Here is a 21,928-nt window from a genome sequence, read left to right on the forward strand (position 1 = left end):
CCGTGTCTGGCAACGGATCGCAACCCTCAGTGTTGCCCCCGTACCGGACCGGGGACCGGCAACGGGATTGCAACCCTCGGTGTTGCTCCCGCGCCTCGCTCAGCCAGTGAGCGGGAACCGGTCTGTATGTGGGATCCAAACCCTCGGGTGGGAGCGCCGCCGCGCGGCGCACTTATCCAGTGCGCCACCGGGCCGGCCCCGGCTTTACCATTTTCTTAATTCAGATTTTCATTACCTCTTAGTTTCATTGGACTATACTGTTTCCTTACTAGTCTTCTTGATTCCCATCTTCGTCCTGCTCTCAACCAGTTTATCTTATATGATATCACAGTCAGATTAATCTTCCTAAAGTATAGCTTTGATCATGTCTAAAAACCTTTGATTGTTCTCTCTGTTATCATTGGAAATCTTTATTTCTTAATCTGAAACCCTCTAAAAATCACTTGTTTGATACCAGTGTGTTTTATCAGTTTTATCTTTTATTACTTCCTTTCACACTTTAGCAGAATTGAACACAATTATGTTCTTTTGCTCCAGGGTTAAACAGTATATAGCTATATGTTTACATATTACCCATCTTTGAAGATCCAACCAAAAAGAAAGGCACAACTGGTTCTGCTTAGGGAATGTACTAGTCTGTTTCTGTTGCTTATAACAAAATACCTAAAACTGGGTAATTTGTAGAGAAACAATATTTATTCCTCATAGTTTCAGAGGCCGGGAAGTTCAAAGTCCAGGGAACACATTCTGGTGAGGGATTCTACAGGTATGCAGAGTGTCACATGGCAAGAACTGCAGAGCAAAGAGAGAGCTAACTCCTTACTCCTCCCTTTAAAGCCCTCAGAACCACGCTCATGAACACCATTAAACCATCAATGGATTAATCTGTTTACTTAGGCATGGTCCTCACAATCTAGTCACCTCTTCATGGCTCCACCTTTTATTTACTGTATTTGGATTTCCCATACTCTTAACACTGTCACAGTGGGGGTTAAGTTTCTAGTACATGGACTTTGGGGGACACAATCAGTTCACAGCAGGGAATCAGGTAAGCCTTTCTTGGGAGGGTATCATTTGTCTAGATCTTGAAAGATTAGTAGAAATCACCAGAAAGAGATAGATAAAGAGATCATCCAGTTGGAGGGACAGGCATATATAAGAGGCACCGAAGAGGGAGTCATCTGGAAATATTTGGAATATCTGGAAGGTAGAGTACATGTAAGAGAGGGAGGCTAGACAGATAAGTTATGGCCAAATGTGTCAGGATAAGGAATTTAGACTTGATTCTCTAAGCAGGCAGGAAGAAACATTGGTAGGTTTCAAACAGTGAAATTACCTAATCAGATTTGGGTTTCAAAAATATAACCATGGCAGCAGTTTGGAGGATACTGAAGGTAGTTAACAGTCAGTATCTGGGAATAGCCTAGTAGAGTATATATGGAAAAGACCATTAAGAGAAAATTATAAATTTTTATTGAGTAATTTAAACAAGACCCGCAAGTAAATGGAGAGAAATCATATTCATTGTTTAGAAGCTATATTATAAAGATATAAATTTACCACCCGGTTGATTTCTAGATATAATGCAGTCCCAGTCAAAACCAAGCAGTTTTTGTGTGTGTCTGTGTATACCTTGATAAGCTGAATCTGTAATTTATATGAACATGCATAGGACCAAATAGCTAACACCCTTTAGAAGAAGAAGGTTGGAGAACTCTATCATATGTCTTGACTTATAACACTGTATTAATCAGTAGACCCATGGAACAGAAGAGAGAACCCCAGAACAGACCTATACGTCTGTGGATACTTGATTTGTGAGCATGACTTTGCAAAATGGGGAAGGAACTGACTTTTCAAGAAATGCTGCTGGGACATTTGAACTCTTACAAAAGAAAAAAAACAAATTTAGGTGGAATTAGAGTCCTATGTAGAAACCTATAAAGAGTTTAGAAAATTTTATAGGAGAATGAATAGCTCTATGGCCTCAGAGTAAGGAAAGATTTCTTTTTTATGTTTTCTGTTGTTTACCTGATAGGCAAAATTTATTTTTTTCAGTATATTTTGAAAGATATATATTTTTTTATCAAAATGCTATACTTTTAAGGAAAGAAGGTCATTATTATCCATACCTGTAATCTGAATATCATTTTTGTACTGAGATGACAGAATGAACATAATTTACAAAAGAACATGAAGCAAAAACCAGGATACAAATTGGTGACAGTCACAAAACAGAAAGATTTCTTAAAGGCACTAATCAAAAGGAAAATATTTATAATATTAACTGTGTTAAAAATAAGAACTTTTGTTCATAAAAAAGACCATAAAGAACATGAAAAGACAGCTACAAAATGGGAAAAGATATTTTTACCCCATTAACCCAACAAAGGACTTGGATTTAGAATATATAAAGAATTAATACAATTCAGTAAGAAGACAATACAGTAGAAAAATGGATGGAAGAAAAGGCACTTCACAGAAGAGAAAATCCAAATGGCCAATAAATATATGGAAAGATGCCTAATTTCATTAATAATTAGGGAAATGCAAATTAAAATCATATTGAGATAACATAATATTGACCAAAGTTTGAAAAAGTCTGGTAACACCAAGTGCCAAGTGTTAGTGCAGATGTGGAGGAGATGTGGAGGATCTGTTATACAATGTTATTAGGCATATAAATTAGAAAACTCTTTGAAAAATAGTTTTGTATAAAAACTGAATGACCAAGAAGAGATACATACTCTGGAGAATCTTGTATCTGTGTTTAAAAGTCGTCATAGTAGCATTGTTTGTAATAGCCAAAACTAGAAACCACACAAAAGTTCCTCAGCAGTGGAATAGACAGATAACATTGTGGTAAATTCGTAACATTGCACACCGATAGCAATGAATACCTATAGCGTGAAGCTACTTGCAGCAATGTGGATGAGTCTTAAGAACATAATGTTGAATGGAAGAAGCAAGACCCAAAAGAATGTATACAGCATGATTGCTTTTATGTAAAGTTCAAAGCAGACCAAACTGATATAATCTGGAAAATTTTGAACAAAATTGTTAAAAATTATATGGGATAAAAATCAATGTATCTGAATACATTTCGTATAATGTAATCTTAAGTATATATGTGGAACTAAATCACTGAGTTAAATATTACCATTGGCATATTGCTTCTGTCTGTATCCTCCCAAATTATTACATTTATTTGAGCTGAAATATTTGGTGTGTGGGGGTATTTTTATCAGGGGAAATGTGAGGACATTTTATATTTGGTTATATATGGTGTTTAGGAGTTAGAATTAGGTAGACCTGGTTACTGACTGGGTTTGACTGATAGAAAAATGATCAAAGGTGATGTAAGTTTCTGATGCTGTGTCTTGCTAATAGGGGATAAATTAAGAGCAGTATTGGACTTACTAAGTTTATAGATCCAGTTGAAGAAGGTTTATAATTGCAGAAGAGGCCAGGAGATAGACAAGGACTAAAGATTTCAGTTTTACTTGAAGTCAGATTGAGCAAATAATTTAGCTCTGGAAGAACACTTACAAGAGAGAAAAGCATAGGATGAAACCTTGTAATTTAAGGAACTTGATCACATTTTAAGGAGGAGGTATTATTTAGGAGAATGAAAACCAGAAATAGCCAGGTGGGAAGGTTGGGTGGTTTGCATGTCATAAAACAATCCCTACTTTTGTTTTTTATTATTAATATCTCCTGCTACTGCCATAAGTATACTTTTTTGTAAATTGAACTGAAGAAATTTAAGTTATTGTATGTCAGTTTTGATTAACTTTTAACAGTTATTTCTAAGTGCTTGAGAAAAATCTCAAGATGTTTCATATTTTGTAATAAGGGAACCTGGAGAATAAGATGAAGAAGTAATTTTGGCAAACAGGTTTAGAATAGAAATTCTTAATCTAAAATTTAGAATATAAACTGTTCAAGTAGTCAGTTTAAATGTAGCAATTTTAAAAGCTTTTTTCCTCTTTGCTAACTTTTGCTTATCTTCAAAAATATATGTCCATCATTGCTTAAAATCTTTTGAAAACATTTCTTATGGAAATTTTCAAATATACACAAAGTAGAGAAAATTGCATAATGAACTGACTCTGCTTCAACAGTTGTCAACACTGGGCTTGTTCCATCCCTTCTCCTACCTCCTACCTCACTGGATTATTTTAAAGTGAATCCCAAATGTTATTTGTGAATAGTTCAGAATACCATATTCATTGTAAATTTCTGTTATGTGAAATAGTCAATTGTAAATACCTTTTATGGTTTTACTTTTTATTTGACTAATATTTAAAATTACCTAGTGAGGTATTCATGAACAATTATGAAGTATATTTTGCTTTCATAAAATTAATATTTTACTTTTAATTGCAGGGAAAATTATAAAGTCTGTTCCTGGGAAACTAATGAAAGAGGTGAATAACTGATTTATATGTATTCTATAACATGATAGACATAAACATACTTAAATATTGATGAATTTTAAAGGGTTATGTGATATTAAAAATCATGATCATGATTTTCGATTTTCTTATGATGATCTCTATCACCACAGAAAGGTCAGCATTTGGAACCTTTCATCATGAATTTTATTAATTCTTGTGAATCTCCGAAGCCTAAACCAAGTAGACCAGAACTGACCATTCTCAGCCCTACTTCAGAAAACAACAAGAAGGTATTACACGTTGTGTTAAAACGCCATTAAGTTTCAAGTTAACCTAATTGAGATAACTTCCATTATAGGGTGCATAAATCCTTTCTTAATGAAATGGATTAGACTTTACATTTCCTTTATATGGGAATCACTTGCACAGTGTACAGAGGGTATTGTTTTCTTTGCTTTCATGTGGCAAATGTTTCTTTAGTTTTTATATTTGCAAACTTGTACCATTTCTGTATTTGGGGGACTTTTATTCATTCATTCATTCATTCATTCAATCAATCAATCTATTTATTTAATTAATTAATTTATTTATTTATTTATTGGTGGCTGGCAAGTACAGGGATCATACCCTGGACCTTGGTTTTATCAGCACTTGGCTCTAACCAACTAAGCTAACTGGCTAGCATGTATTTGGGGGATTTTTTAAAAGCGGTTTTCTTAGGTTATATCACCAACTTCCAATAATCAAGGAATTAATTGGTGTAATGTATTTATGTTTATATGATGGTATTGCCTAATTTTAATGGCTTATAAAATATTTCATCCATTCATTAAACAAGCTTTTTATTGTATGCCTACTATTGAATCTAGGAGCTAGAAATACCAAGATATATTCCCTGTCCTCAAAAAGCTGTTTAGTACCAAAGTAGTGCCTAGCATGGGGAGCTGTGGTAATTCAAAGGACAGCTCCCTACTTCTCGATCATTATTTCTGTTATTATTATAAATGATATCTTTAATATTTTTTCATTTTATAGCTGTATTGTTGGTAAACAGAAATACAGTTAATTTCTTATATTAATTTTTTTCAACAGTTTACCTAGACTTGTATTGCTTTAGTAATATATTATTAATTCTTTTAGATTGACACAGTTATCCGCAAATGATGGTAGTTTTGTTTCATTCCTGGCTAGGACTTGCTATAGAATGAAAATCATTTCGTTGTTTCACCATTAAATAGAATAACGTAGCTTTCTTGTAGGTACCTTTTATGAGGTCAAGGAAGTTTACATCCATGTTTATGTGTAGAAATAGCCTATAATTTTTCTTTCTCATTCTATCCTTGGCAGGTTTTGGTATCAAAGTTATATTAGCCTTTTCTATTTTCTAGTAGAATTTGTTATAACTGGAATTGTTAGTTCTATAAATATTTGCTAGAACTTGTTAGTAAAGTCATCTAGGTCTCAAGTTTTGTTTGTAGTAAGTTTTTTACAACCAATTTAATTTCTTTAACAATTATAAAATTCTTCAGGTTTATTACTTCATTAATCAGTTCTGATAGGTTACATTTTCCATTTTAATCTTAATTAAATTTTAATTTTAATCCATTTTAAATTTGAAAATTTATTAGTGTGAAGTTGTCAGAAATACTCTCTTTTCTTTTCATTGTCTGACATCTATAGTATGTCTCTTTTTATTCCTAACATTGTTTATGTCTTTTTTTTGTTTTTTCTTTTTTTGCTCAATCTTGCCAAAGTTTTTTTCTATTTTCTCTTTCAGCTTTGTCGATCTTTTATGTCAGACTTTAAAATTTTTCTTCATTTCTATTATTCTTTTTTATTATTATTCTTTGTATTTCTCCAGAGTTATTTTTCTATTACAGTTTTACCTTCTTGAGGTGGAGCTAATACTTACCTTAATAATTTTTAGCCTTTCTTTTCTAATAAAAGCATTAAAAGGTATGCATTTTCCCTTAAGTCTGTTTTTAACTGTGGCTTATAAATTTTAATGTAGTATTTTTGTTATTCAGTTCAGAATTTTCCATTATGATTCTTTCTTTAACCAATGGGTTATTTAGAAAATGTTTCTTAATTTCCAAACATTTTTGAATTTTAAGTTATTCTCTTATTCTTGTTTTTGAATCCTAGTTTAATTGCATTGTGGTCAAAGAACACAATCCATATGATGTAAGTTTTCTATGTCACATTACAGCTGCCTCACTGCTTTTCCAACCTTCACTAATAGCTTGTCATTTTTCCAGGCTTTGCTGACAGACACCTTGCTACTTTTTCAGCCTCCACCCACCTCTGGCTTCCAAAGCTAATGCCATGTTTTCTAAGCAGCACCCTACTTTTAGGTACAGATTTCTGTATCAGTTATACATGGCTGTCTTGCAAATTACCTCAAAAGTTAGTGGCTTAAAACAACTATTTTATTTGCTCATGACTGTGTGGGTCAGTAATTTGGACTGGGCTTAGCTGCAATATACTTCTACTGGTTGCACCCGGGCTGTAGTCTTGGCTTTTGGGGGGGGCTAGATTGCCAAAGATGGCCCCATTCTCATGTCTGAATGTTGTTGCTGCCTCTTAGCTGGGCCACGTGTCTTCAGGAAGCAATCCTGGGCTCACATGGCAGCATTCTAAGAGGGCAAACCTCAATACACAACTTTCAAAGCCTCTGGGTACTCAACATTTTGCTCAAAAATTGTCCCATTAGTCAAAGCAAGATATGTAGCCAAGCCTGGAGTTCATGTGGTGGAGGGCTATGCAAGAGTGTGGCTACAGAGAGGCATGACCATGGACTATCACTTTAACAGTCTACCTCACTTCTTTTACCAGTTTTGAAAAATTCTCAGCTGTTATCTCTTTGGATATTGCCTTTTCCTTCTTTCTTCTCTTATCTCCTTTTTTTGGAACACTGATTCTTCTCCTATTTTCCATGTCTCTTAATGTTTCCGTCTCATATTTTCCATCTCCTTTGTTCCTCCTGCTTTCTGGTCTATCTCTGTTTATTTTTTCTAATCTCTCTTTCAGCTCTGCCTCTTTGATAATGTCTGATCTGCTGTTTAAACCTATACAGACTTTTTTTTTTTTTTTTTTTTTTAAAAGATGACCGGTAAGGGGATCTCAACCCTTGGCTTGGTGTTGTCAACACCACGCTCAGCTAGTGAGCCAACCGGCCATCCCTATATAGGATCCGAACCCGTGGCCTTGGTGTTATCAGCACCGCACTCTCCCAAGTGAGCTACAGGCTGGCCCGGGACTTTTAAAAAGTTTTTGTTACTGTGTTTTTTATTTTTAGAATTTGTTTACTTTTTTTCCCCAAGTCTACTACCTTTTTAAATAATTGTTTCTATTCCTTACAGACATTTTCAGGCAAAACACGAATTGAGTCTGATTATTGCATTATGCAACCCTGCTTAGTATTTGAGTCTTAAGCAGTAGGTATACAGACAGGTGTAAGACCATGGGGTAGGGAGGAACAAGAGAAGCTAACCTGCTTAGTGCTCTGAAGAGTATAGTGGCTAAAGACTTGGCTTATGTTAATTTTGTTTGTGTTTTGTGCTTTGTCTACATTAATGCACATTTGATTTTTTAATGGCTCCTTTACATTTATCTTTATTAAACACAAAAATTTCATTAAATATCATTATAAAGTAAAAAATGTTAAAATGTTCAAGAGGAGGAACTGAGATGTGGACCTTCATTTTTTTCTTCCCTCTGCTTAGTCATCATCTTTTTAATAGAATCTTTTAGGGTAAGTCTCAGCCCTCCAGAGTAAGAGCTTTGTCTCTCAAGAGATAGATACAAGTGCATTCCATTAGTCTTAGTAATATTTATCCTCTCTCTCAGGATTATTGTGAATAGACCTTGAGATTTGAACTCAAAACTGCTTGAAAAGATGTGAGAGATTCTTATGAAATTCTTTTTTAAGTTGCCTTCACTATATATGCATACTTTTGTGAATGATGGAATACGAAAGAGCTAATGGATAGGATTACAGAGGATTACCCAGGGAAAACATAAAAAAAGAGTTATACTGGAGTGTGAATTTTAGTATATAGGGGATATGTCTACAAAAGAGTTTATGAAAGTTTGGTCAAACTGGAAATTTACTTTGCTTGTGGCTTGGAAATGGGCCCAACCTTTTGGGAAAGGAATTTGGTACTATGTAACAAAATCCATCAGGTATTTATGCTCTTTGACCTTGTGACCCTAATGCTAGGAATTTCTCAGAATAAAATGACCTAACAGAAGAGCTTATAATATGTGAAGATGTTTATTAAAGTATTGTTTATAGAAATGAAAAATTAGAAACAACATGAAACTAATGTTACAGGAATGATTAATTATTTTAAGTAACATCTGCTCAAGGAATATTTTTTTTTTTTTTTGTCTTTTGTCTTTTTTCCGTGTCCGGCAACGGATCGCAACCCTCAGTGTTGCCCCCGTACCGGACCGGGGACTGGCAACGGGATCGCAAGCCTCGGTGTTGCTTCCCGCGCCTCGCTCAGCCAGTGAGCGGGAGCCGGTCTGTATGTGGGATCCGAACCCTCGAACGGGAGCGCCGCCGCGCTTCCCAAGCGGCGCACTACCCAGTGCGCCACCGGGCCGGCCCCGTGCTCAAGGAATATTTCGCAGCAGGTAAAATTATACTTATAAAAACTGTAAAGCAACATAAAGATATTTGATATGGTGCTAAGTAAAAAAAGTAGGGTATGAACAGAAAGATAAATAACTTGTTCTTACTCATGTGGGAGCTGAAGAAAAAAAAGTTGAGCTTGTAGAAGTAGAGAGTAGAATTGTGGTTACTAGAGGCTGAGAAGGAATGGGAGTGGAGACAGGGAGAGGTTGGTTAACAGATACAAAATCACAGTTAGGACAAATAAGTTCTAGTGCTAGGCAATCTATAATTAAGGATAATTTATTGTACGTTCTCAATTGGCTAGAAGAGATGAACTCAAATCCTCTCCTCACACAGTAATGATGTATTTCTGGGATGACAAATATGCCAATTACGACAATTTGATCATCACACATTACATATATGTATTGAAATGTAACTCTGTATCCCATAAATATGTATAATCAATACAAGTCAATTAAAATATTTTTAGGGAAAATGTTAAAACAAAAAAAAGGGCAAGATATTTTTTGCATCCCATTGATTGCAGCTGTGTACATAAAGACTAGAGGGGGATATACAAAAGTATAATAGTTATGGTATTAGGTGGTTGTGTTGTTTTTCTCCCTCTCTTTTCCAGACTTTCTATATTATTATTACTTTTTCTAATGAAAAAATTAAACTGAAAACATAGAAGAGTAGGGGAAGTGTATCAGGAGGGAGATTTCTTTTCATATTTCTTAGGTTGGAGAAAAATATTTTAGACTTACACCTCTGGGTTAAGTATATTTGACACAGGAGCCAATAGAATGTATGGTATCTGTTCTCAAGACACTTTTCTAGCAAGATTTCTGAAAATTCATTCTTCAGATAAAATTGAATATACTTTCTTCCACAGTCCCCTGTAATGTACTTCTCTCATAGTGCCCTTTTTATGTCATTTCATTTATTTCTTGACTTGTTTTATTAGATGTTAAACTTCTTGAAGAACAGTTATCTGTCTTTGTATTCCCTGGCCTTGGCACACTTATCTGGCACATAGAAAGTGCTTAATAATGGGTTCATGAATGAATATAACAATGCTTTTGTTAAAATTTGTTGCTCAAGATATATTCTATTATTATTATTAATAGATTCTTTTTGCATATTTTTGTGTAAGTAGGGCTGAGATTTAGATGCATTTCATCATTTTTATTATGAGTAATTCTTTAAGCCTTTTTTTTCGCCACACCAATTAGGCCTTTCTGTGCTTTAATATTATTGTCCAAATAAACATTGCTGAATTTCACCTCTGTGAATTAATTAAATGGTGATTTATAATCTTTAAATCATGTCAGTTTTAAAATTAGTTATTAATAATGTCTTTGGATGTTGCTTTGTTCCTTTTGGTGTATAAAAACAAAGGGGGGGGTTCTTTATGGATAGTAAATTATCTGTTGTATCTAAAATGAATGTAGGCTTTTATGTAATATTTGGGGGAGAACATATATTTTTAATGCAATTTTTGGTACAAATTTGGAATATCGTAAGCAGATCTTAACCTATCTGCTATTTTGTTTTGATTGGAAAAGTTTTAAATAGCTTTGCTCTGTGCCACTTTAGTGTTAGTGATTATCATCAGCAGGTGCATTAAACTATGTATCTCTTTATTATTTCAACTTGTACTTTATTTAGCTTTTCAATGATCTGTTTAAGAATAATGCAAACCGTGCTGAAAATACAGAGAGAAAGCAAAATCAGAATTATTTTATGGAGGTGATGACTATAGAAGGAGTCTATGATTACCTGATGTACATAGGTAAGAACTAAGTAGTTTATGTTAAGACCTGTTTTTTCTTCATTTATCTTATTTCTTCTGTGATACGGATTAATGCTCTTGAGTATTGTCCCATCATAACTATCTTTATACTTCTTTTATAAGAATTCACTACAATTGGCCTTGTATATATTAAAGTTACTAGTGTTTACAAATAAAATATTGAGCATTGTCATTTGTGTTTTCTATATTGGAAAATGTTCAGAATATTTATCTTTTACAATGAGGTTTTTCATTTGATTCTTCTCAGGACGGGTGGTTTTCCAAGTTCCTGACTGGCTTCATCATCTCTTAATGGGAACTCGAATCCTCTTTAAAAACACCCTGGAAATGTATACTGACTACTATCTTCAGTGTAAACTAGAACAGCTATTTCAGGAGCACCGATTGGTCTCACTCATAACACTTCTCAGAGGTTTGTATTTTTTCATGTGTATGTTTCATGTTTTCTGTTCTCAGTAATTTTAACTGGATCTAAGAGTAAGAACTCTTGTTTTTCTTTAGTTTATTAGTATTGCTATTATGAGGAAATACTTTGTGTATAAATAGGTGAAAATTCTTGAGATATTTCTTTTTATTCTTTTTTAGATGCTATATTCTGTGAAAACACTGAACCTCGCTCTCTCCAAGAAAAGCAAAAGGGAGCAAAACAGACTTTTGAAGAAATGATGAATTACATTCCAGGTAAAATATTTTAGAAGTAACTTAATTTCCCATAGATTAGCACTCTTTTGAGGTCACAATATATAGTATTTATTGAAGCTGACTTTTACTGTGAGTTTTCATTTTAGAAATGGTTATAAGGACCAATTATAATTAACTCACTAGTTAAATAAAATTTTTTTCTGATGTTAACACTAAGAACTTTAAGACAAGGCTGATTCTACTCACACAACAGCTAGATTCTTCAACAATAATATATAAACAGACTGATCAAAATGACATGTCATGGGACAGTTGGATTCTTGCTGTACACTACACCCTAAGAATAGCTGCAATTGTATGTATGACTAAAAGATCAAAATTCGTTCATTCATTCCAAATGTACTGAACTCCTTCCATGTTCAGGCACTATGCAAAATGTAAGGGGTATAAAAAATATATTTGAGTAGCTCAATCTAGCAGAAAGTTAGATATGTGGACAAAACATACATGTGATAATAGAGGCATATTCAAGTTATAGAGATATCACAAAGGAGAAGGATGATTACTTCTGTAAAGTTGGTAGTTTGGGGCCACTAAGTAAATGAATGGTAGTAACCTCTTACTGTGATGTGAAATACAAGGAAAAATGTTAAGGGGTCAAGGCGGAGGATACTTAGTTTAGGGTATTTTGAATGTGAAGTTCCTATAAATTATTTAGGAGGAAATGTCTAGTAAGCAACTGGATATCTAGGTTTGGAAGTTAAAGGAAAGGTGGCACAGGGTAGATTAGTAGAGATATGAGAGTCATGCGTAAATGGATACTAATACCCATGGAAAAAATATAGAATAATAAGAAAAGAGGTTGACTTCTGGTTTCTGGTCTGGCATATAAGAAGCTGGAAGTCTCCCCAAACTGAAAAATCAACTACTCTCAGATCTCTGAAAGAGCTGAGGTCACAGGGCAAAACACTGCCCCCAAAATTGGAAAGACCAATAAGCAAGTAGAATACAGAGAATCATAGATAACTGGATTAGAAACCTACAAAAACAAACCTCTGTAGGAACCAGTGCTGAAGTAGGGAAACCTGAACTGTAACTGATGAATTGCTGGAGGGTATGACATGGACAAATCTGAGAGATTAAAACCTCCACAAGGGACCAAGTCATGGAGGAGCCTACCACACTTTTGTGAGTTTTACCTCCAGGGGCTTGACCAGGTTTTCCCAGTGAATATGGGAGAAAAATCCCCTCATGCTTCTGGCAGCAAGGCAAAAAAGAACCATTTTGAAATACATCAGAGCATTCTGTTCTTCCTGACAAGGCCTGCCTTCAGGAGAAACTATTTAACCAGAGCCTAACTGATCTGGGGAAAGGGAAATACTGAGCTCCAGCCAGTTCTGGTGTTCTGTGTGGAAGAAGTAAAATACCCCACTACAGCCCACTCTAGCCATCCTGTCCTAAGTGGGGAAATAAACCTGCAAAGCACATGTGAATTTCACAGTCTCATTGAAAGACCTTGACCTCCTCATGGGGGAGAGAATGTTTCCTCTCCTTCCACACCTTACCACCAGAATACCAAAGGCTTATTTATAGCAGTTCCTTTTACCCAGTGCATCATGTTCAGCTATCAAGAAAAAAACTACAAGACATCCTAAAAGGCAATAAACATCGTTTGAAGAGACAGAGCAAGCATTAAAACTAGACTCAGATATGGTAAGGATATTACAATGAACAGACCAGAAATTTAAAGCATCTATAATTGAGATGCTAAGGACCCTTATGGATGAAGTGGACAGACAGCATGCAAGAACAGATGGGCAATGTAAACAGAGAGATGGAAATCCTAAGAAAGAATGCAAAAGAAATGCTAGAGATTAAAAAACCACCATAACAAAAATGAAGAATGTCTTTAATGGGTTTATTGGTAGACTGGTCACAGCTAAGGAAAGAATCTTTGAGCTTGAAAGATACCTCAGTACAAACCACCAAAACTAAAAGGTAAAGAGAAAAAAGAATGGACAAAAAAACACAAACAATATTCAAGCAACAAATATACTAAATATTATCAATAATCAGTTTGAACATCAATGGTCTAAATGCACCAGTTAAAAGACAGAGATTGTCACAGTGGATCAAAAAACAAGGTACAACTATATGTTGTCTACAAGAAATCTACTTCAAATATAAAGACACATATAGATTAAAAATAATTGGATGACGAAAAATATAGCATGATCACACCACTAATCAAAAGAAAGCAGGAGTAACTATATTAATTTCAGGAAGAGCAGACTTCAGACTAAGGAAATTTATTAGGAATGAAAAGGGACATTACATAATGATAAAAGATTTCAGTTCTCTAACAAGACATAATCCTTAAAGTGTATGCACCTAACAACAGAGCATCAAATTATATGAGGCAAGAACTAATAGAACTACAAGAAGAAACAGATTAATTCACTATTACGGTTGGAGACTTGAAGACCCCCCTATCAGAAATGGACAGATGCGGTCAGCAGAAAATCAGTAAGGGCATACTTGAACTCCATAACATCATCAATCAACTGAACATAATTGACATCTGTGGATTATTTCATCCAACAAAAGCAGAATACACATTCTTTTCAAGCTCACATGGAAGATTCACCAAGATAGACCACATTCTGGACCACAAAACACACCTTAAAGACTAGAAATTGTATGGTGTCTGCTCTCAGATCACAATGTAATTAAACTAGAAATCAGTAACAGAAAAGTAGATGGAAAATTCCCAGATACTTGGAGATTAAACAGCATACTTCTAAATAACATAAGCCAAAGAAGATCTCAAGAGAAATTTAAAAAATAATTTGAACCAAATGAAAATGAAAGCACAACATATCAAAATTTGTGGGATGCAGCAAAAGCACTGCTCAAAGGGAGATGTATATCATTGAATGTGTAATTTAAAAAAAAGGAAGGTCTAAAATCAATTGCCTTGGCTTTCACCTTAGGAGACTGGAAAAAGAAGAGCAAATAATTAAATTCAAAGTAAGCAGAAGAGAAGAGAAATAATAAAAATTGGAGTACAAATCAATGAAATTGAAAACACAGGAAATCAATAGAGAAAATCAATGAAACCAAAAACTGGTCCTTTGAAAAGATCAATCAAATTGATAAGCCTCTAGTTTGGGTTTTCTCTGTTATTTTCTAGAAACAATATAGAAACAAAAAAGTCTCTAGGCAGGCTAAGAAAATAAGAGAGACAACACAAATTAGAAATGAAAGAGGGGGCCGGCCTGGTGGCGCACTGCTGCAGTGTGCCGCTTGGGAGTGCGGCGGCACTCCCGCCGAGGGTTCGGATCCCACATACAGACCGGTTCCCGCTCACTGGCTGAGCGAGGTGCGGGCGCAGCACCGAGGGTTGCGATCCTGTTGCCGGTCCCGGTCCGGTACGGGCGCGACACTGAGGGTTGCGATCCGTTGCCAGACACGAAAAAAGACCAAAAAAAAAAAAAAAAGAAATGAAAGAGGGAACATCACTAGTAATCCCATGGACGTTAAAGGATAATAAAGGAACACTGTGAACAAATTTGATAACATACATGAAATAGAGCAATTTATTGAAAGATGTCATGTGCCAAAACTCACATGAGAAGAAATAGACAGTCAGAAAGGTTTATATCTGTAAAAGAAAGTGAATCAATAATCAATAACTTCTAAAACAGAAAGCACCAGGCCTAAATGGGTTCACTTGTTAAGGAAGTGAAACAACAAACATTAAGAAAGAAATCATACCAATTTTCTGTAATCTCTTCAGAAGATAGAAGCAGAGGAAATATTTTCTAACTCATTCTATGAGGCCATCATTACCCTAAAATCAAGACCAGATTAAGGCATTCCAAGGAAAGAAAACTATAGACCAATATCTCTCATGAACATAGATACAAAAATCCACAGCAAAATATTAGCAAATCAAATCCAACAATGTATGCAAATAATTATACACCACAACCAAGTAGGATTTATGCCAAGTACGTAAGACTGGTTAAATATTTGAAAATCAATTAAAATAATTTATCTCATCAGTCTAGCTAAAGAAAAATCAAATGATCATATCAATAGATGCAGAAAAAATGTTTAACAAAATCCAACACCCGTTCAGATTAAAAACTCTCAGTGAACTAGGAATAGAGAGGAACTTCCTTAACTTGGTAAAGAATACCTACAAAATAACTACAGGTAAAATCAAACTTGAAGCTGTCCAAAACCCTAAGATCAGGAAAAAGGTAAAGATGTCTCTACTCACCACTGCTTTTTTCAACATCATGAGACAAGAGAAGGAAATAAAAAGAATACAGATTGGAAAGGAAGAAATAAAACTGCTTTTGTTCCCAGATGACATGATTATCTATGTAGAAAATCTGAAAGAACTGACAGAAAAACTCCTGGAGCTCATAAGCAATCATAGCAGGGTTTCAGGAAACAAGATTAATACAAAAAGTCAGTAACATTCCTATATACCAGCAAAGAACAAGTGGAATTTGAAATTAAAAACAGTACCATTTACATTAGCACCCAAAAATGTGAAATACTTAGCTTTAAATCTAATAAAATATGTACAAGATCTGTATGAGGAAAACTGCAAAACTCTGATGAAAGATTATCAGAGAGATATTTGGGAATAATGGAGAGAGAGTTCATTTTTGTGGGCAGGAAGACTCAGTATTATCAAGAAATCAGTTCTTAGCTTGACCTATAAATTAAACACAGTCCTGATCAGAATCCCAGCAAGTTTTGTGGGTATTGACATACATTTTGAAGAGTATGTGGAGAAGCAAAAGACTCTTGAATAGTCAACACAATATTGAAAGAGAAGAACCAAGTCAGAGGATTGATGCTCCCTTACTTCAAAACACACTGTGCAGCCACAATAATCAAGATAGTGTAGTATTGGTGAAAAAATAGACAAATAGATCGATGGAACTGAATGGAGAGCCCAGAAATAGATCCACATAAATAATAAATAATGCCAACAGATCTGTGACTAAGGAGCAAAGACTATACAGTGGAGAACAGATAGTTTTTTCTATGAATCGTGCTGAAACAACAAAACAAAAAAATCCACAAACAAAAAAATGAACCTAAATGCAGACCTTACACCCTTTACAAAAATTAACTCAAAATCAATTGTATTGGTTAGAGCATGGGGTTATAACACCAAGGTCAAAGGTTTGGATCCCCATACCCACCCGCCTCCAAAAACAAAAAATCAATTAATAGACTTAACTATAAAAAACAAAACTATAAAACTCAGAGATAACATAAGAGAATATATAGATGACCTTGGGTTTGACGATGAATTTTTAGTTGCAACATCAGAGGCATGAACCATGAAAGAAAGAACTGATAAGCTTTACTTCATTAAAATTAAAAATTTTGCTGTATGAAAGACACTGTTAAGAGAATGAAAAGACAAGCCACAGACAAGAAGAAAATATTTGCAAAGGATATATTAAAGGACTATTACCCAAAATATATAAAGAAATCTTAAAACTCAACAATAAGAACACAGCCTGTTTAGAAAATTGGCTAAATACCTTAACAGACATCTCACTAAAAAAGGTATACAGATGACACGTAGGCATATGAAAAGATGCTTCACATCAGATGTCATCAGGGAAATGCAAATTAAAACAATGAGATACCACTATACACCTATTAGAACAACCAAAGTTTAGACTGCTGACCACCAAATGCTGTGAGGATGTGGAGCAACAGGGCTCTCATTCATTGCTGGTGGGAATGCAAAAATGGTACAGCCACTATGGAGGAGAGTTTGACAGTTTCTTACAAAACTAAAGAAGAGTCTTACCATAAGATCCAGCAGTCGTGCTCCTTGGTATTTACTCAAAGGAGCTGAAAGCTTCTGTCCACACAAAAACTTGCACACAAATGATACTATAGTCGAATTGCCAAAATTTTTTGGCAACCAAGATGTCATTTAGTAGGCGAATGGATAAACAAACTGTGCTACCTCCAGACAATGAAGATATCACCACAGTACCTCAGTGCTCTAAATAAATGAGCTATCAAGCCATGAAAAGACATGGAATAACCTTAGATACATATTTCTAAATGAAAGAAGCCAATCTGAAAAGACTTCATACTGTATGATTCCAACTATATGACATTCTGGAAAACTAAGGAGACAGTAAAAAGATCAGTGGTTACCAGGGGTTGGGGGTAGGGAGGGGTGAATAGGCAGGGCACAGAAGACTTTTAGGGCAGTGAACTACTCTGATACTATAATGGTGGATACGTGTCATTATACCTTTGTCCAAACCCATACAATGTACAACACCATGAGTGAAGTGCAATGTAGATTGTGGATTTGGGGTGATAATGATGTGTAAGTGTAGTTCATCAGTTGTAACAAATGTACTACTCTTGTGGGGGATGTTGATAATGGGGGAGGCTATGCATATATTGGAGCTGGGTTGTATTGGAAATTTCTGTACCTTCTGCTCAATTTTGCTGTGAATCTAAAACTATTCTGAAAAATAAGGTCTATCTTTAAAAAAGAAGAGAATAGGGGTTAGGGCAGAACCTTACGAATTCTCAACATTGAAGAATTAGTTTTGGAATAGTTCTGCTGTTTTTTGTGAAGACAAATATCTGCTCTGAGTATAAAAGTGGACATAATCTATTTTTGAGTAAGTCCTCTGTAGGTAAATGATGAAGTAAAGGTCTTACCTGTCTTACAACATGGTGACCCTTAGCATTCATGCTTTTAATAGTCTCAGTTTTGATGTTCAGGAACAACATGGAAAACCAGTGAATATAGTAATTTGTTACTTTGCTGAGGCACAAATTTGAATCACATCTATTGTAAGACTTCGTTTGGGAAGGAGTAACTTAGCTAATGAGTAAGCCTAGCATGGCTTTCTGTTGTCCTCTATTCTTCATCTCTTACTTAGAGACACCTGAAGGATCTGAAAGCATCACTTATATTTGTCCACTAGTTTCATGCTTATTAACTGGGAAATTCTATGTAGTATTGGTGAATTCAAGGATTCCCCGAGATCCATATTGGGCCACAGATCTTGAAAATATCAAGGATGTCTTATGCTTATTGTAAATTGAACTTGACCTTTGCCTCTTAGGGTTAGATCTACCTTATAGAACCAAGCATAAAGTGAGAATTTCCTGTGAATAACAGTAAGAGTTTAGTTATGATGGGGGAAAAGGGAAAATATTTGAGCACCTTGTTTACTTAAGAATAGTTTTCTTTTCCTGTTTGGGGAAAACATTCAGTGAGATTTTAGTAAGAATTGGTTCTTTCAGGTAATGAATGACTGTTACGTGAGAGCTGTGCAGTCAGACATGAATCTGAACTTGTTGGACTCTAAATTAGTGTTTAAACATTTGTAGCGTTTTCCAAAATGATTGGTCCGTTACATGGTTAGTTGTAATTTATACAAAAAGTACAGAAATAAAGTGGCTGTATTCATTGAGAAAAGCCTACCTTAAAATTAGTTAAAATTTTTTTCTGCTATTAAGAGCACTATGAAAATATATTGAATAAAAAGTTGAAGCCATCCTCTTCCCACTGTGTAGAAATAGGCTCATGCTCTCATTTGGTGTTAATTCTCACATTTTTCTATGTATATCTATACATAAATGTACAAACATCATTTTAGGCTTTATTTTATTTATTTATTTTTTTTACCGTAATGCGATAGAATAATATATATTATTTTCCAGCACTCTTTTAACTAAATAGTATAAGCAGATGCTTTTACTATAACATGCCTGAAAGCTTGAGGTATGCTTTGTGCATTGTGAATGTCCAAAAGGAGGAATACTTGATACTTTGTTTCTCAATTGACCATAGAACACTTTTTCTAGCAGCCTCTTGCAGAAATGCTGGTTTGGGAAATACTGATTTATAGTTTTTGCGTAATATCTGGGAAACAGGGTGGAGATTTTGCTTTATAATCATTAATGTGGGTCACTTTAAATATAAAATTGTTTTACATTTGGCTTTCTTGTTTAGATCTGATAGTCAAGTGTATCGGTGAAGAAACCAAATATGAAAGCATCAGACTTCTGTTTGATGGCTTACAACAGCCAGTACTCAACAAGCAGGTAAAATTCATTACAGTTGGTAGACTAGTGTTGGCTAGTTTTGGTGAATGACAGTTTGGTGTCCTGGAATATTATTAGCTGCGTAAGTGACATGATACTAAATCAAGGCAATGCAATTCAAACATTTAGATAGAAAAAAGTGTTTTATTGGTGTTCTTTTTTTGCTAATTACCTTTTTTCTTTATAACACGAATTATTTTGATTTAAAATTAGTATGTATTCATTGTGGAAAATTTGGAATATATAGGAAATTTATGAAATAAAGTAGAAACTTTACAATAGGTAATTCTATCATTCAACTTACGTAAAATAACCACAGTTAACATTTTTATGTTTATAGTCTATATATATATTCTGTTTAGATCTTAATGCAGTTGCAATTTTGTGTTCTGCTTGTTTCTTTAAAATTTTTGTTACATATAAAAAATTTAGCATAAAAATGGGTTATAAGGCATAGTAATATGATGTCCACATGCAAACACAGGTTTACCTACCACCCATTTTAAGAATAGAATGTTATTGATGGTATTGAAGTTACTTTTCTCCTTGTTTTACATTGTCAATCCTGTTCCATGACATTCCATTTAGAGGTAATCACCATCATGAATTTTGTGTTTATATATTTTATGTTTTTATTGTACAGTGCCTCAAAATTTATTATTACTATTTTTTCTGTGCTTTAGCTGACTTACGTTTTATTGGACATTGTGATACAGGAACTGTTTCCAGAGCTCAGTAAGGTAACTGAAAAGCAGTAATTTTATTCATTATTCTCATAATGGTATACTGACATTTATTTTAGTTAGGGCCACAAAAGTTAAAGAAACCCTTGTGACTGTGATCCTTTATAAAATGAACAACCTAAACAAATGGCTTTTTATATTTTCTTTATACAACATGTCCAAACAGAGTGGATTTGGGGCATAAGAACTGAATAGCCTCTGCTTTGACTTCATCCCTACCTAATTATAAGCAGATAGGAACACTTTAAAGTCTTTCCAGAGGATGTTAGTTTGAGTCCTAGCACTAGAATGGGCCAAGTTCTTTAGATTATCATCTACAACATTGTATGCTATGTGTCAGAGACTTGAGTATTTTTTGAAGCACTTGAGTTTATATGAACTCAAGAGCACACAATGAATTGTAATTAGAGCATGGTAATATTATATTGAATCTTACGGACTTTGAGTTTTGAGCAAAGGTTTAAGTCATTATTTTCTATTTATTTTTTGATTAATCCCTTTGGTTGGATGAAAAAACAATATTGTTTAAGGCTGCAATATTGAAACAACATGTCACTTTTGTAGAGTAGAGGAAATCAGATTTGGACTATTTTCCTATTATAAGCTTTCAAGTTACAGTAATATTAAATATATATTAAAATAGGGTGGTAATTACAGACATTTTATGTTCAATTTACATGGGAATTGATACCAGGAAACTTTCAGCTCTGTTTGAGACTTTGTAAGGTCTGTCACTATATGTTGCCATTTTCTTATCTCTAAAACATAGGAATCTGCTGCATATGCCAGCTAATTTCTTTTGGTTTACAATATATGTATGTCTTAGGTTAGAATTTTAATATACTAGAACTGTTAGGCAATCCACAAATAAACTGTGTCTTATTGTTTTCTAGTAAATGGATTTATTTTTACTTTAGGTACAGAAGGAAGTTGCCTCTGTGACGTCCTGGATGTAAACGTTTGGATTTGGTATAACCAGCTGAAATATCTGCTGTGCTAGTGTAGTACAAATGTACTTTTTTCTTTTGTATATTCTTGTATATAATATCCTGTACTTCAGTGTCTGAAGTTTTGATTTTTTGTTTTAATAAAGACTAACATAAACTTAATAAAGATTAAAAGTGATTGGATTTCATAGCCATTCATTTTACACCTTTTATCCAAATTTTATTAGAACATATGCTATTTGTTATTGCCCTCTAAAATTCATAATCCTAGGGCTGGCTCGTGGCTCACTTGGGAGAGTGTGGTGCTGACAACACCAAGTCAATGGTTGGGATCCCCTTACTGGTCATCTTTAAAAAATAGAAAAATAAATAAAATAAAATTCATAATCCTCTTTGGGCAAAGAGATAAGAGCAATAACCTTTGTATTGTATCACTTTGAAAATAATTATTTTTAGTGTGGAGAAATAGGAGTAAGATCTGATTTGCTTTTTTATTAAGAGTTAATACATTTTAGTAGATTTGTTTTCCTTTTTTTTTTGTTTTCTATATAGTTAGCTGTTTGCATATAAATAAAACATCCTGTATGAGTTTTTCATAATAAACAAAAATGATTTCTCCTTATTCT

The 21,928-nt window shown here is 34.2% G+C and overlaps 1 protein-coding gene across 5 annotated transcripts in view; it reads left to right on the top strand.

The window, feature by feature from the left end:
• SNX14 (sorting nexin 14) overlaps window positions 1–21,485 on the top strand; it is a 115,071-nt gene extending 93,586 nt beyond the window's left edge. For 4 of the 5 annotated variants that reach the window (XM_008579823.1, XM_008579818.1, XM_008579822.1 and 1 more), the window contains 8 exons: window positions 4,390–4,430; window positions 4,571–4,690; window positions 10,696–10,819; window positions 11,088–11,252; window positions 11,426–11,521; window positions 19,521–19,612; window positions 20,296–20,352; window positions 21,273–21,485. In XM_008579823.1, coding sequence (XP_008578045.1) covers window positions 4,390–4,430; window positions 4,571–4,690; window positions 10,696–10,819; window positions 11,088–11,252; window positions 11,426–11,521; window positions 19,521–19,612; window positions 20,296–20,352; window positions 21,273–21,311 — 734 coding nt within the window. In that variant the 3' untranslated portion in view covers window positions 21,312–21,485. The remainder of the gene's footprint in view (window positions 1–4,389; window positions 4,431–4,570; window positions 4,691–10,695; window positions 10,820–11,087; window positions 11,253–11,425; window positions 11,522–19,520; window positions 19,613–20,295; window positions 20,353–21,272) is intronic. The other variant, XM_008579819.1, reaches the window with a different exon arrangement.
• Window positions 21,486–21,928: the final 443 nt, after the last annotated feature.

The sequence above is a fragment of the Galeopterus variegatus genome, unplaced genomic scaffold (genome assembly GCF_000696425.1).
Source record: "Galeopterus variegatus unplaced genomic scaffold, G_variegatus-3.0.2 Scaffold1963, whole genome shotgun sequence".
Taxonomy (NCBI): domain Eukaryota; kingdom Metazoa; phylum Chordata; class Mammalia; order Dermoptera; family Cynocephalidae; genus Galeopterus; species Galeopterus variegatus.